Genomic DNA, 16,346 nt, shown 5'->3' with positions numbered 1-16,346 from the left:
TTGTTAGGAGTTGGAAGCCATCTTCTCAATCAAATTCCTAGCCTCAGCAGGGGTCATATCACCAAGAGCTCCACCACTGGCAGCATCAATCATACTCCTCTCCATGTTGCTAAGTCCCCCATAGAAATATTGAAGAAGGAGTTGCTCAGAAATTTGGTGGTGAGGACAGCTTGCACACAATTTCTTGAATCTTTCCCAGTACTTATACAGGCTTTCTCCACTAAGTTGCCTGATGCCTAAAATGTCTTTTCTGATGGCAGTGGTCCTAGATGCAGGGAAGAATTTCTCCAAGAACACCCTCTTAAGGTCATCCCAGCTGAAAATAGACTTGGGAGCAAGGTAGTATAGCCAATCTTTTGCCACTCCCTCCAGAGAATGAGGAAAAGCCTTTAGAAAGATATGATCTTCTTGGACATCATGGGGCTTCATGGTGGAACAAACAATATGGAACTCCTTAAGATGCTTATGAGGATCTTCAACTACAAGACCATGAAACTTGGGCAGCAAATATATTAGTCCAATCTTGAGAACATATGGAACACCCTCATCAGGATATTGAATGCACAAGCTTTCATAAGTGAAATCAGGTGTAGCCATCTCCCTAAGAGTCCTCTCATGAGGTGGAGGTTGAGTCATGTTCTCAGTATAAAAATTAGTAGTGGAATGCTCAAAATCAGAATATTCAGAATCACCCTCAACAGAATGCTCAAAATGCACAAAATGACCAGGATGCACACTATGCCTAACTAATCTATGAAAGGTTCTATCTATTTTGGGATCAAAGGGTTGTAAATCACCTAGATTGCCCCTAGTCATGCACTATATGCAGCAAATAATGTGTTTCTCAACAAGCACCTAACAAGGGGGGTAAAACTACAACTATACTCAAACGATATCAAAATGAGCTGAAATTTTGTGAGGAACACCCTAAAATCATGAAAAGATAGCACAAAAATTTTCAAACAAAAATTCAAATTCTAACTATGAAAACTACCTAAGGAAATTTTAGAAAAAAAAGGACAATAATAATTGAAAAATAAAAAAACTTAGTAAACGGCTGATTTTTCGAGTTTGGGAGACCCCAACCGGCTTCAGCCAATTGTTAAAGAATGGGAAATTTTTTTCTACCCAAAATGCATATATAATAATAGTTATTCTGATACCCGAAGCAAAAGTTATGGCCGTTTAAGTTTTGCTAAAAACAAGTTCCCAAAATTTTTGTCTCTCTCAAATACTGCCACACCAAGTGCTCCTGGTATTTTTCACACAAAATATGAATCAAAAGAAGCTACCACACAAAAAATCAGCCAAAAATAACAACTCTAACTATCAAAACAAAAATCGCTAATTAAATTGTAAAATCAGTCGCTAATCACTGTTCAGCACTGTTCACAGCAAAAAACACAAAGTTGAATCAGTCGCTGAATCAATCGCTAAAAACAATCACTAAAAAGGAGATGCAACTAAAATGCAAAATAGAACGCTACACAAAATAAGATAACTAAACACTATTATGAACCTTTGGCCCACTGCTCCCTGGCAACGGCGCCAAATTTGATCGAGGTCGTACCCCAATCAAATAAACATTAAAAATGCAGTATCTAGGAAGTGATCCTAGGTCGTCTCCCAACGAGCAATGGTCAACCAAACGTTCATAACAGATAGTAATAAAAAACAGTAAAGAATTGGGGGGGATTGTTTGTTTTTGTAAATTAAACAGCGAGCAAATTTTAATTAGAAAATATCATAATTAAAACATGTTGTTTCCCCTTGATTCACAAGCAAGTCTCTTATCCTAGGTTACGAGAATTTTTCCTTTTTCAGTTCAACCAATTAATCCAACCCTAAATTAAATTACTAAGCGAAATTTAACATAAGGCAGTCATTATGTGATTAAGCAACACATACACCAATTAATCATGAACGAAATTGATCATTAAGCATGAACGTAAATTAAGCGCAGAGACAATTAATCAAGCACTAAGCATGCATGGATTAATAGCAACAAATACAGAGTAATTGGTGAAGAGGAAAAACTAATCAGAATTCAATAGTAAAAATAAAACCTCAAAGAGAGTTGTGATTGATCCTCAAGAGAAAACAACCCTGGAGACTTAGCCTTCCATTAATCAGTAGAAAACGAAATTGCAGATTGAAGCAGAAAACAAAATTTTATTGCTATGTGAATAGTAAAAACTAGAATTGCAAAACCTAAAATTATTCTTTCTCCCGAAAACGAAAAGGCCCCTCCTAAAACTAAAACCTTGGTGTTGTTATATAGGTTCTCAGCCCAAAAGCTTACAAATCTGTTTTAAGTCTAAGCCCATTAATAAAATAAAATCTGAACAAGATAAGATAAGATTTGATAAAATAAAATCTAGATGAAATAAAATCTAGATAAGATAAGATAAAATCTAGATGAAATAATATCTAGATGAGATAAAATCTGGATAAGATAAGATTTGGTAAAATAAAATTGTCTGCTCTCTTCAAGTCCAAGCCCAATTCCGGATTCAAGCCCAATTGCTTATAATTCTCCTGAAATTAAATTAAAAACACAAAATTAATCCAATAGGCCCAAATGATAAAACTGCATAATTAATTTGACAATTAAGGCTAATTAGTAATTAAAATGGTGACAAAAAGGGTTAAGAAATAGGAGAAAATGATGACACATCAGTCTCCTTCTATTACAGGAGCAAAGATAAAATATGGGAAATTGTGATCCGCCGCAACAAAAATTGGGATTATTAAATTCATTTTATGTAGTTTAACTTGTGTATGTGTTTCACTTTCCTAAACAATTTGCTTATTTCACTTTCAACACTAAATATATTATCAATATTGAATCTATTGTTATTTGCACATTACCTTTTATTTATGTATGCTCTAAAAAACAAATTACATGCAAATGTATAAATGTTGACTTGGTTTAAGTGGAATATAACTATAGCCTTTCTTTTCATTCATCGAGACCAAGTCAACGGTTCCAAATTTGATATATCTACCATGTTATTCAAGTTTTTTGAACTTCCCATTCTTACGAACTTTCGCAACTCTACAAATTAACAGGCCACAAATTTCTTAAAAAAATTATATAAAAAGTAGTCACAATTATCATGATTTTTTATTGATTGATAGTACAAGTACAAATTTTTACTATCTATAAAAATTAAAATATAACAAAAATATTTTGTTATTAAAAAAATATTTATTATATAATTTTTTTTATAATAATTATATAAAAAATTTACAATTAGCATATTTTTTATTGATTGATAGCACAAGTACAGATTTTTACTATCTATAAAAATTAAAATATAACAAAAATATTTTTTTATTAAAAAAAATATTTATTCACTGCTATCTACACATATTAGTTACTTGGTCGGTATTATGCCAAAGGGAGAAGTTCAGCTATAGATGACTGAAGTGCTTTTCCTAAAATGCTTAAGCTATAGATGCCTTGTCCTTGGAATGGGCCAGCCACCCTCTGGCCACTGCGGTATGTTACTTACTTACTGACATGATTGTTCTTCAATAATTCCTCTAACACAACTCAAATGACAACCTCAAATTATTTAAATGTTCGAATTACATCAACTTATATGTGTCTAACTACCCTTGAATGATTGCTTTCAACACAAATTTCTTAATAGTAACAATAACATTACGATTTCCGATCCATCACAAATGAATATATCATCACTACTATGTCAATCTGCCCAATAAATATTCCATTCACAACATTACCAAATTTTAACACCCATTAAATCTTCTTTCATTAACATTACAATTCAAAAATTCCACAATTCCAGTGTGCACATTACAAAAAACCAAAAACCATTTGCCAAATTACATTCCCCCCTGCTACATTATCAAATTACACTCTTCTGCTACATAATAAACACACTAAGAAGCAAATACAGACCCAATAAACAACCAATACAATCCATATAAATTTTTCCTTCATCTTCATGTCACTGATCCTGCTTTGCAAATCCTTTTCCCTCAACTTCAATTCATCAACCTCCTTCATCAAGGCTACAATGATCTTCTTTTGACGATTGTTGTCAACTGGATCATGCCACTAAAAAAAATTGCACCATTTCCTACATCCCCAAAATAACCAAAAACAATCAACAATTAACACATAACATAACCCCTACCAAATTAATATTCCTTACCTTGTGTAGACCACAACCATAAAAACGCCTCCCTGGATTTTCCTCAGTCCACGATGTCACTAGTGGAGCCTCTGTGTTACAGAGACAAAACACGCCACTGCGGGCCTCGGAGGTGTACGATGACGAACTCCTTTCCATGGTGCCATTTACGGAGGACAACAACACCTTAACCCCTTAAACACCTTTTAAACAACAGTTGCTTAGCACAATTTCAGCCCCAATGACAACTTCTTTCAGATCTCTGTCACTGTAATTACAGCCACAGCTTAATATTATAAATACAAATAGACATCATGTGTAACTCTAAATTACACCAATTACCACATAAAACATGTCAAATTACATGAATGACCAAAGGTTCCAAAGGATTGAAAAAGGTTATTCATAACTTTATCACTTGTTCCACTTCTTGCACTTCTTCACCTTGTTCCATGAACATGTCAACTCAACAAGGTTAATCATCCAGATCATCCTATATTCATATAAACATCATACAACTAAATTAATCTTCCTTTTCCTTAAAAATTCTCCATCCAAATCCTCCATTTTCTACAATCCACACATTGCAAAACTACTGCTCATACAGACCGCATGCATCTTCAAAACTACAACACATAACATAACAACACAGAAAAACATTGAGGCAACCCATTTTGCAAAACGAAAATCAATCAAAACAGCAATATAACAATGAAAAAATAACTAAGATGAACAACTGAACAAACTGCAACACTAACAAATAAAAACCGATAAAAGAGTGGAAATACCTTCACCAAATACAGACTTCCTAGAAGTGATGACCAGATTTTACATGACTCCTCAGCTACCTTAACCCTCACGCGCTTTCCATTTGCATCACCAACCAACACCGAACAAACTAAAACAAACATAAAAACCCAAACACGGCGGTAAGCCAAACCCGACATTCAAACTGCAAAACGAAAATGACTAAGGCATACCCGTCTCGAGGTTTTTGACGTCGTAGGATGAAACCATGAATGTTAGTTGCTGATCTAGCCCCAAAGCTCCCTCAACCTCGGTTTTCTTTCATCCTCTATTCCAATCCTGCTCAACGACCACAACGTTCAACTTCGATCGTTTTACCGCGACCAAGCCAATGCTCTACTCATTAGTGCTGAACGAAGACACGGCTCTGGTTCACTCGCAAAATCGCCACCTCTGCTAGGGTATGCAACCTTGTAGTTTTCGTGAAAGGGGAAACTGGACCGTTCTTCCTCGTTACAACCCATTACCCTACCCTCAACAGATCCCGACCATTTCATTTTTTAATATTTAAATCCGACGGACGCCATTCATTCGTTGTTTTTTTGACATGGTTCTTCTATCAATCGGTAACCCTTGACACATCCCAACCATTAAATATTTTAATCTTCAAATATGACGGATAAGATTCACACGGTTCTTTTTTTTTTTTGCACAAACTTTCATAGGGTGCGAAAGTAGTTTCACTTTCGCATCCTAGACATTGTCTTGTTTTAGGCCTAACCCCTTCTTTTGTGAAGTAAGAAATAAAATATACAACTACTATTTACACCTATTTTTTGACACATGCACCTTTTCCATTTTGGGCCCAGCCCATATTTTTGAAGTCCGAAACAAATAAAATCGATGGCTACACCCCTTTTTTTATATGTGCACCCCTGCCACTTAGGATAGTGACTAGGCCCGTCACATCAGCACTCTGTTAGAATTGACTAAGTCCAAGTCAATCCTTTGAATTTGACCCACAAAAAAACAAAACAAAGAAAAAGAAATAAAAAATAAAAATAATTATACATATTAGTAAAGAACTCTTTATTTTATTGTATTTCTTTATTGTCTCTATTGTTTGTTCTTCAATGTGATTTATTTTATCATAGCTTGTTAGTTAGTTTAATTAATATTGTATCGTAAATATCTTCTTTTCCCATATTTCAATACTGCATCCTTAATTACTACGTGTACTCCCGACTTCTATTCTATCCCTCTCCAATTCCATTCTACTTATCTGATTTCGTAGCACTATGTCAAACATTTATTTATTTTTGCAAATCTACATTAGCATTCTTTAGTACTTGTTTACGTTCCGTGCACTCCATGTTGGGTCCTCGACTTGCTTGACAATGTTTCAATAAAGTGTGAGTAAATTTTATGAATGTCATGTTAGGTTTTCGAATTGCTTGACTTCACAAAGTTTACCATAGAATCCAAAATCTTTCAAAATAAAATAAAATAAAATAAAATTAATCCAACACACAAACGCTTTTTTCTACAAAGAATTATATAAGTATGACCTCTTCATTGCACTTGGGGATATGTAGGAGCGAGGGCAAATCACTTGTCGACCAAAAAAAATTAAAAAAATAAAATCCTTTTATTAGAAAAACTAAAAAAATAAAAATTTGATTTCCTTTTCTAAATTTAAAAATAATATAACAAAATATAATTCGTGTTTTCAAGGGAAGATAAAAAATTAAAAGTCACTTTATTTTTAGCACCCTCAATTAAAGGTTGTCGTCTTCATGACAAACGCGTGGGGTGCTAACACCTTTCCCGTATGTAAACGACTCTTGAATTCTTTTTCTCAAATTGTAGACTATTCTTTATGCTTTTTTGGTTTTCTTGACGTTTTCCTTAAATAAATGTTGGTGGCGAATCCCCAAGTTTTCCAATTTTTGGAAAACAATTTATTTATCTAAATAATTTTTATTTCATCGTCCCGTCATGACCCACATTGCAACAAAGAGATTTTATTTTCTAAGCATAAAAGAGTTTACGTGGGTAAAAGATTCACATCAACGTTAATCATCAAATTAAAAACTTATCAACTAAGGGTATGAAAACATCTTCGACCCAAAACAAGGTCGTTCAATTTTTGTTTACAAAAGGAAAACAAGTTATGCAGTGGAATAACATAAAGTAACATATTCAGAACATTATGCAAATAATATATAAACTCATGCCCTAATACCATATCCTATTAGAGCATTGTGTCTCAGCATCCTCTAACACGAGGTTCTTTAAATTCATCCATCTTACCATCTGCTCTCATGAACATAAGGTTTGAGATCATCACAAGATTCAAACACAAACAACACACACGTAGTGATTATCACATTCCTAAACAGGTAAAGATAAACAAAAGCACACACACATTTGTTATCAACTCAGCATAATTCACATCATTTTACCACTCATTTCCTAACATCACTTGTCCCAAGGATTTAATCACAAAATCACATACCACACTTTCACATCAGTCACATGTTTAGAACAACACATCTTAAGTACAACGCAACATCTCATATCCACACAATTCATTACCCACCATCACGTAACAAGTCGCAATGACCATTACATAGGCATTATGCAACAAATAAATTAAGACTCAATCTTATATGCAATGTGGTATCATGTCAGTGAAAAACCTCGTTGAACGCTTAAGAGTACATGACTAGACAGACCACACACTAGTAAGTTAGGTCACTCTCACTAGGTAAAATCATAGGGAGACCAATCAGGGTCACGTTGTTTTGCAAGAATGCTCCAACCATGTGGGATCAATACAAGCTTAAAGGAGCTCTCAAACCGAGTGTATTTACCCCGAGGACCTAGATTCTAAAGAGTCTGTCAGGGCCTCTCCCTCTTGATTCAGGTCCAACCCCGAAAACATTTTAATGCAAAAACTGTATATATGAATTATACAAAACACATAACTCCTCAATTATTCTCAAAATAATTTTAACTTGCCGCACCTCAAAGTAATTCAACTTGTCAGGCTCCCACAGTGGACCCTATCACAATACTCGGCGTGCATTAACTTTTTGCCCTTAAAGGGTCTTACAGTCGTTTGATTGTATGGTTTATAGCTCATAACTCAATACACACAACATCTCAATATATGTATGATCTCATAATTTAACACATACTCAACTTATCACATACACTCAATCTCAATCACAATGTTATAATCCCAAAGTAACACGTTATCACACCTCATGAATCATATACACCACATAGTATTAATATATACATGGCACAAACACAAACTTTACCTATGAACTATACAATACACACAACCACTCAATTGTTTTCAAAATCATTTTAACTCGTTGTGCCTTAAAGTGATTCAACTCGTTGGGTTTCCATAGTGGATCTCGTCATAATACTCGTCGCGCAAAAACTCATTGCCCTTAAAGGGTCTTACAGTCGTGTGATTATATAGTTCATAGCTCACAACTCAATGTCATCAGTTTACACTTCACAACAACACATTATCACTTCTCATACATAATATATATATATATATATATATATATATATATATATATATATATATATATATATATATATATATATATCCATGGTTATCAAACTCTCGAGTTAACTCACTAACTCTTACGAGTTTATGAATCTACTTATACTCTGCGAGTTGACTCATGTGTAAACTCTCTTTTTAGTAGACTTTGGGTAGACTCTCGAGTTTACCAGGCTGGATCTTTGAGCTTCACTGAGGTCCTTCAATGGTGATTTTCCACCATGAAGATGCAGCGGAAGACAAAGGAGAAGAAGTGAGAGGAGGTGCCATCCACTAGGGAATAAGCCATGGAAGAAGGAGCTTCGCCACCAAGAATGTGCCTTGGATAAGAAGCTTGGAGAGGATGCTTCAATGGAGGAAAAGAAAGAAAGAGAGAAAGAAATAGGGGGGAGCACGAAATTGAAGGAGTAAAAGGAGAGAAGTTGAACTTTGAGTTATGTCTCATAAGACTCTCATTCATTAAAGTTACAACAAGTGTTACAAATGCTTTTATTTATAGCCTAGGTAGCTTCCTTAAGAAAGTTGCTTGAGAAGCTTCCTTGAGAAACTTCCTTGAGAAGCTTCCTTGAGAAGCTAGAGCTAAGCTACACACCCCCCTCTAAGAACTAAGCTTACTTCCTTGAGAAGCTTCCTTGAGAAACATCCTTGAGAAGCTTTCTTGAGAAGCTTCCTTGAGAAGATTCTTAGAGAAGCTACAACTTAGCTACACACCCCTCTAATAGCTAATCTCACCTCCTTGAGATGAGAAACTAGAACTTAGCTACACACACCCCCTATAATAGTTAGGTTCACCCCCATGCCAAAATACATGAAAATACAAAAAAAAAGTTCTTACTGCAAAGACTACTCAAAATGCCCTAAAATACAAGGCTAAAACCCTATACTACTAGAATGGCCAAAATACAAGGCCCAAAAGAAGGAAAAACCTAGTCTAATATTTACAAAGAAGAGTGGACCCAATCTTGGTACATGAGCTCAAAAATCTACCTTGAGGTTCATGAGAACCCTAGGGTCTTCTTTAGCAGCTCTAGACCAATCTTCTTGGAGTCTTCTATCCAATACCCTTGAGGGCTAGGATTGCATCATCCCCTCCATCTTGGAAATGATTTGACCTCAAATCCCGAGGTTCTTCATACTTTGGGCTCCTTCCCTCTACACCTATAAAAAGAATAAAAACATATGTATTAGTGGTGTTGGGTATGTTAGAATAGGGTAAGGTCTAAAAACTCCTTTCATGGACATCTTCCTATGAGGGAACATGGTTCCTTGCCAACTCAATGAGTAGTGCTACAAGTATAAAAAAATATGGGATAAACCTTTTGTAAAAGTTTGTTAAGTCATGGCAGCCCTAGATTTCCCTTATACATGGTGGAGTAGGCCAATCTGGAAAGATCTTTATTCTCTTAGGTTCCGTGGGAACCCCTTGATCACTATTTAAAAAATTAAGGAAAGTGATGCAAGAAAACATACCTTTTTCTGTATTTTCATGTTGATTATTCCTACAAAAAAAATACGACAAACCTAAGGTGTCCCATATGAGCACCTAGGTTTGTATTAAAACCAAAAATAAGAACAAACCTACCTAATGAGTCCCTATGTACATGAATCACGAAGATGTTGGGTGCATGAGTGGTTTTACAAAAGAGGATTGCAACACTCAACACATTCATCATATCACTTATTTTAGGAATTTGGTGCCTAATAATGCCTATTTTTGGCACCAACAAAGCACAAGTATTTAAGCTCTTACGAACCAAATCCTCATCCAACAACTCCTTTACTTGAGGAATAACGTCAAGCCCAAGAGGTGTGGCAATGCTAACAAGTGTCTTTTTACAAAGGAGAAAATGTGGAGGTTGTCTAAGAGGGGAAGTTTCTTTAATTTTTATCTTTATTGTAAAATGATTTTCCTTCTTGGCTAACCTCTTAGAGAAGACACTTACCTCCTTACACTCCTCCTTAACCATTAATGGTTGTCCTTCTTCTTGGGGGTAGATTTCTTCACTAGCTTCTTCCTCTTTTGCTTCTTCACTTTCACTAGAGGAAGGAGAAGTAGTAGCCTCATCTTGGCTATTATAAATGTCTTGGCCCCTCATAATCATGGTTTTCTTGGTGGGGCATTGAGAAGTAATGTGTCCTCTTCCAAGACATTTAAAGCACTTTATGGAGCTAGTCTTCTCTTGCATACTAGCCTTAAGGGTTTTTTTTTCTATTGTCTTCCCCTTATCATCTTTGGGCTTAGAAGGTGTCACCCCTAAGGTGCCTTGCCCATGGTCTTTCTTTGGATAAGAGTGAGAGCCATAAGATTTTGAAGTAAACTTCCTTTTAAGTTATTGTTATACCTTATTTCCCAATCTAAGTTAGTCTCTACATTATCCTTCCCATGGAAGTATGAGACGTTAATGTTAGCCTCTTGAGGCTTTCTTTCCTTTTCTCTCCTATGGGAGTGAGGTCTAAGATGTGACCTATGCCTTCCTTCATAATAGTCACGAAGTTCTTTACTTAGACTCTTGCAAGAGTTATGACTACTATAGAAGACGTGTTTTTCTTTTCTTAACTCTTTTAGTATTTTTCTTCTTTCTTTTTTCCTTATTTTCTCTTTTCCATCTTGACTTATTTATTCCACTCTTTTTTCCTTTTTATTTTCTCTCTTGTTTTTCTTTCCACAACTTAAGAGATCTCAACTCATCTAATATCTTATACAAGGGGTCCTTAGGAGTAGAACCCTCACCATTAACACTAGATGAAGAATGAAGTCTCATGTTGGTCTCTAAGTTGTGGTTCTTTCTTGTTGGGGATTTGAAAACAAAAGGTAAAAGAAACTATGGTTGAAACTAGCCAAAATAAACACTAAAAGAGGTGTGAAAGATAAGGTAAAAACTAATTGGTAAAAGGCAAGCTATCTAGGTGATTTGACAATGAAAGGTAAAGGAAATAAGCTATGAAAGTAATCAAGAAATGTAAACTAGACGAATCCTAAGAGTGTTTGGATGACCACATTTAAGGTTCCCAACAAAACATTCACTATCCTAAGGAAAAAGTGCCTAAAATTATTACACACAAATGGAAGTAGGGTGACCTATTGGAAGCTTCCAACTTACTTCCAATGAAAAACCTTCTTGTTACAAAATTTGAAAACAATGAAGGTAAGTAAATTGTCAATTACAAAAGTACATAAAGGTCCTCAATTTTGGTGGTTGCTCTCTCTTTGGTGATTCACTCAATTTGGAGTGCTTCTTAGTTCAATAGCTTTTAAGGTGGTTGGCCCCTCGCTTCTTGATTGAAATTCTTCAATGGATGACATCAATCCTCCTTTCCAATTCCCTATATGGAAACTCACAAACAAGAAAACAAAGAGACAAACAATAACCAAAGACCAAAAAATTAAATGAAAGCTAAACCAATAAATTTTTAACAAGAAAAATTTTCAAGGATTATTCGACAATTAAAGCAATGAAAAGGACATAGAAGCAAGCTAGGACTCAAAGAGAAACTTAGAATGACTCTAGAGTAGAGTAAAAAAATTAAAAAAAGACTCAACAAACCTCTAGCTTTGGCAATGGTTTTCACACTAATTTTCAATTGAAATTTTGGAACTAAGATTGGTATAAAATAGGCACCAATTATAGAATAAATTTTGAACCAAAACAACAAGCACACTTCCTTTTCATCTTTTTTTTTCCTGAATACTGATTTTTCTGCCAACTTGTGTGATTTTTTTTATTTTTTTTCCTTTATTCAAATCACTTGGTTCTTTTTCTATAAAATTTTTTCCAGATGTCTAAAAACTTCAGCAAAAATTTAGGCTCAAAATTCTTAGTGACCAATTCTCAATAATTTTTACAAGTTTGTATGTTCAAGCTGTCAGCACCAGCGATTTCAGACTTCGAATTTTTTTTAGCATGGAATATTGATTGCGTTGGGCTTACTTTCAACCTTCCTCTATATGTTAAACTCACTAGGCTTGTTTACCAAAGTTTTAGGAGTTCAATATTCAATTAGGATCAAAATTTTAGCCTGCAATTCAATCACCAAAACTCAAATTCACAATTGACACAATCATAAGGAAACCTAAAAGTTCAAGAAAATGTTCACAATCAAAGACTCTAAGAATTTTGCATGAACATGTTAAGGACTGATTAACATGTAATATTTGAATCAAATCAAATAATAGGCTAAAAGAATTTCAAACACTCATGAACAAATGAGTTAGACAAAGAAACAAGAAAAATAAAATTCAACAGAACATAAGAAATCTTATATGACAAGTTTCATGACTAGACATGACTTCTATGACAAAACTTACAATAGGTGAACAATTCACTCTAGATTTTTGAGGTTTTCTTCTACTTTAATGTTTTTGTAAGAATTTTATGGTTTGGGTTTCAGCCACAAAAAATAACAAGACAAAACTAAAAGGAACCTAAACTCAACACAATTCATGGTTCAAGAACAAGAACAAGAAATTTGAACCATAGAAAATCAAATCTAGCTTTTATAGCAAGTTTAATCGGTGAAAACTCTAAAGAATCATGTTAACAAAATTTAGCACAAGACATGTGAGGAGATACATGGTGAAAAATGACGAAACAACAATGAAGGAGAAGGTAAAGCTGAAAATTAATGGAGGTTTAAGGAGCACCTACTTGAAGCTCTTGTGCTCTGATTACCACTTGATGGAAGCTTGCTTGTGGAGCTTCTATGGAGGTGATTTTCCATCATGGAGATGCGGCGGAAGACAAAGGAGAAGAGGTGAGAGGATGTGCTATCCACTAGGGAATAAGCCATGAAAGAAGGAGCTTCACCACCAAGAATGTGCCTTGAATAAGAAGCTTAGAGAGGATGATTCAATGGAGGAAAAGAAAGAGAGAGAAATAGAGAGGGGGAGCACGAAATTGAAGGAAGAAAAGAGGGAGAGAAATTGAACTTTGAAGGGTGTCTCACAAGACTCTCATTCATCAAAGTTACAAAAAGTATTACACATGCTTCTATTTATAGCCTAGGTAGCTTCCTTGAGAAGCTTTCTTGATAAATTTCCTTGAGAAGTTTCTTTCAGAAGCTTCCTTGAGAAGTTAGAACTTAGTTACACACACCCCTCTAATAACTAAGCTCACCTCCTTGAGAAGAGAAACTTCCTTCAGAAAATTCCTAAAGAAGCTAGAGGTTAACTACACACACTTCTCTAATAGCTAAGTTCACCTCCTTGAGATGAGAAGCTAGAGTTTAACTACACACCCCTATAATAGCTAATTTCACCCCTACGCCAAAATACATGAAAATGCAAAAAAGTCTCTACTACAAAGACTACTCAAAATGTCCTAAAATACAAGGTTAAAACCCTATACTACTAGAATGGCCAAAATACAAAGCCAAAAAGAAGAAAAAACATATTATAATATTTACAAAGATAAGTGGGTTTATACTTAGTCCATGAGCCCAAAATCTACATTTATGAGAATCCTAGGATCTTCCCTTACATCTTCGGTCCAATCTACTTGGAGTCTTCCATCCAATGCCCTTACGGGATAGGATTGCATCATATTTTATGTATGTTTAGTGTTCAGCATATCTTCATTTAGTGTATTGTTCTCGAATAAAAAATTTTCACCTTTAATTTAAAATATTGTAATATTATATTTGTTTAAATTTTAAAAAAATTCAAACAAATATTTATATTCGCTAGTTATGAAAAATATTGAATTCATAAAAAAATTAAAATAATTTAAATTTGTTAGTTAGAAAAATAATTCAAACAAAAATTTTAAATTATTTAAATTTGTTATACAAACTATTGAAAGAAATATTTTAAATGTATAACAAATTTGTAAGTTATAAAAATGATTGAAATAAAATTTTAAAATATATTAAATTTGTTAGTTATAAAAAAATATTGACACAAAAATTTAAATTTTTTTACCACAGAATAAATTAAATATATAATTCACAATATTTAAATTTCAATTTAAAAAATAAAATTAAAAACTAAGCAATTTGTATGTTCATACGGATTAGAAATCCGTATGAACCATACGGATTGTCAATCCATATATTTCTAACAAAAATTTGTATACCTCTTTTTCTCTGACAACGAAAAGCAATTCAACTTCATTGTATACTCTTAAACAATGCTCATATATCATGGGAGACCAAATACGCTTCGAATCCTAACGGAGACAACTTACACTAAGTAAGATTTCACAAAAAAAAAAGAAAAGAAAAATATTAATGCTACTATTAGGAAAACTGCCAGCAAAAATGCTTGTGCCCCAACAGAATAGGTGAATTAGGGTTTCAAGGAAAGGGCATTACTTTAGGGGTTATTTAACAATAGCTTGGCTGCTTCTGTTAGGCGGCAAACATAGAGTGCGTTTCTAAGCTACACTTCACAGTTGGGAAGCAATGGATTCGTTCTCAAATCCATCCAGTGGTTCGTCGCACCAATTATCTGCGCACGATCTCAAAAATCAGTTGAAGAATCAACTTGCCATTGAGTATGCTCAACAATTTCTTGAGGTATCTACTTTCCCCTTTTAACGAAAGCCAGCCTGGGCTAGAACTAGGAAGAAATAATCTGATTCATAACCTAATAGCTCTATTCACTTTTTTTCAATGAAAGTAGTTCGAGTGAGGAATAGGGGTCACGCTAGGAGAAAGGAGAAGACATCGGTGGGTGGAAGGAGGAAATAGTAATGGGAATTGGGATATCCGGCATGGGAGTAGAGGAGAGGCATAGGAAATTTAGGCCATGAAGGGCACAATCTCTCTAATTGTTTATTATTTTCTTTTTATCATTTCTTCTGTTTCATGAGCAATATTTTCCCTTTAAAGATTAGCAATAGTTTACCTCTTGGTAGTTGCTATTGTTAATGTAGATTGCGAAGATTGGCCTAGGTATATGAGATTGATGATGGTTTCCTCATCATATCTAATGGCACTTAGTCATTGATATGTTTCTTCTACATGAATCGTTTTTTATTACCAGCTGTGGATAACTGGTGCTTTCAAATATCTGAAAAAGTCTCGAGGTGCAATTGGTTTGCTCTAGCCACTTGCAAATTCTTGAAAAAATGTCTTCAGCGTTGGCACAATACCCGGAGATTGCCATTTATTTTGCAAACAGTGGATAATTATTAAGTACTGATTTTGTTCAGTGTCTCATCTGCTATCTACAATTCCAGTCACCTTCTCATTGTCATTTATTTTGCAGACTGTGGGAAGAAAGTGTTTTGAGAAGTGTGTTACAAAACCAGGTTCAAGCCTCGGTGGGAGTGAAAGCAGTTGCATCTCTAGATGCGTTGATCGATATATTGAAGCCACAGGCATAATTAGCAAAGCGTTATTCAGTTCACAATGAAAATAAATCTTGTAGTTGCTCAGCATTTTGTCTACTAATTTGTAGACATTGGAGATTATGTGTTATCCGGGTTTTTCGTTTCCCTTTTTCTATTTCCCATTATAATAGACAATCATGCATTTTTATTTTATAAATAATATTTCTGAAGATTTAGTTTTCAATTGAGTTGATTGATGTATAATTAATGTAATAGATTTTATCTAGTAGGATAAAACTTTGTTATGGTTGGTAATTATATACTTGTAAGCGATTTCCTCATAGTTGTATTTCATCAAACACAATTTTATTATCTAAGACCTCAGGATTCAGAATTTTATGAGTGTTTTTAACAATGATAATTAAAAATTTGTTAGATACAATTTTATTTGTTTCAGTAAAGACTTGGGTGGGGTCCAAGGACTGCAGCAATCTAACCCATACCACCATGGGGATACCAAATGGCACGTTGGACAAATCAATTGGGTAAAAGCTATTACTGACGGATCCG

The 16,346-nt window shown here is 34.4% G+C and overlaps 2 protein-coding genes across 2 annotated transcripts; one reads left to right on the top strand and one right to left on the bottom strand.

Moving 5' to 3' along the window:
• Positions 1–3,670: 3,670 nt before the first annotated feature.
• On the bottom strand, positions 3,671–4,325 carry LOC114382649. Its single transcript, XM_028342209.1, has 3 exons — positions 4,188–4,325; positions 3,932–4,090; positions 3,671–3,721 (listed from the first exon to the last, which is right to left on the bottom strand). Exons 1-3 carry the CDS (start codon positions 4,323–4,325, stop codon positions 3,671–3,673), a joined length of 348 nt encoding a protein of 115 aa, XP_028198010.1.
• A 10,432-nt stretch (positions 4,326–14,757) lies between these two features.
• On the top strand, positions 14,758–16,117 carry LOC114381252 (mitochondrial import inner membrane translocase subunit Tim13-like). Its single transcript, XM_028340470.1, has 2 exons — positions 14,758–15,018; positions 15,713–16,117. Exons 1-2 carry the CDS (start codon positions 14,905–14,907, stop codon positions 15,857–15,859), a joined length of 261 nt encoding a protein of 86 aa, XP_028196271.1. The 5' UTR covers positions 14,758–14,904; the 3' UTR covers positions 15,860–16,117.
• The last annotated feature ends 229 nt before the right edge of the window (positions 16,118–16,346 follow it).

The sequence above is a fragment of the Glycine soja genome, chromosome 13 (assembly GCF_004193775.1).
Source record: "Glycine soja cultivar W05 chromosome 13, ASM419377v2, whole genome shotgun sequence".
In the NCBI taxonomy this organism is placed as follows: Eukaryota; Viridiplantae; Streptophyta; class Magnoliopsida; order Fabales; family Fabaceae; genus Glycine; species Glycine soja.
This window is presented reverse-complemented; position numbering and strand designations above follow the sequence as displayed.

What these genes read in the sequence shown, in the direction of transcription:
- LOC114382649 (XM_028342209.1), bottom strand. Translation starts at nt 4,325, where the DNA reads ATGGAAAGGAGTTCGTCATCGTACACCTCCGAGGCCCGCAGTGGCGTG. An exon ending in ATGGTTGTGGTCTACACAAG is followed by an intron (nt 4,091 to 4,187) that starts GTAAGGAATATT and finishes AATTTTTTTTAG; the next exon opens with TGGCATGATCCAGTTGACAA. An exon ending in TTGTATTGGTTGTTTATTGG is followed by an intron (nt 3,722 to 3,931) that starts GTCTGTATTTGC and finishes TTTATTGGGCAG; the next exon opens with ATTGACATAGTAGTGATGAT.
- LOC114381252 (XM_028340470.1), top strand. Translation starts at nt 14,905, where the DNA reads ATGGATTCGTTCTCAAATCCATCCAGTGGTTCGTCGCACCAATTATCT. An exon ending in ATGCTCAACAATTTCTTGAG is followed by an intron (nt 15,019 to 15,712) that starts GTATCTACTTTC and finishes TTTATTTTGCAG; the next exon opens with ACTGTGGGAAGAAAGTGTTT.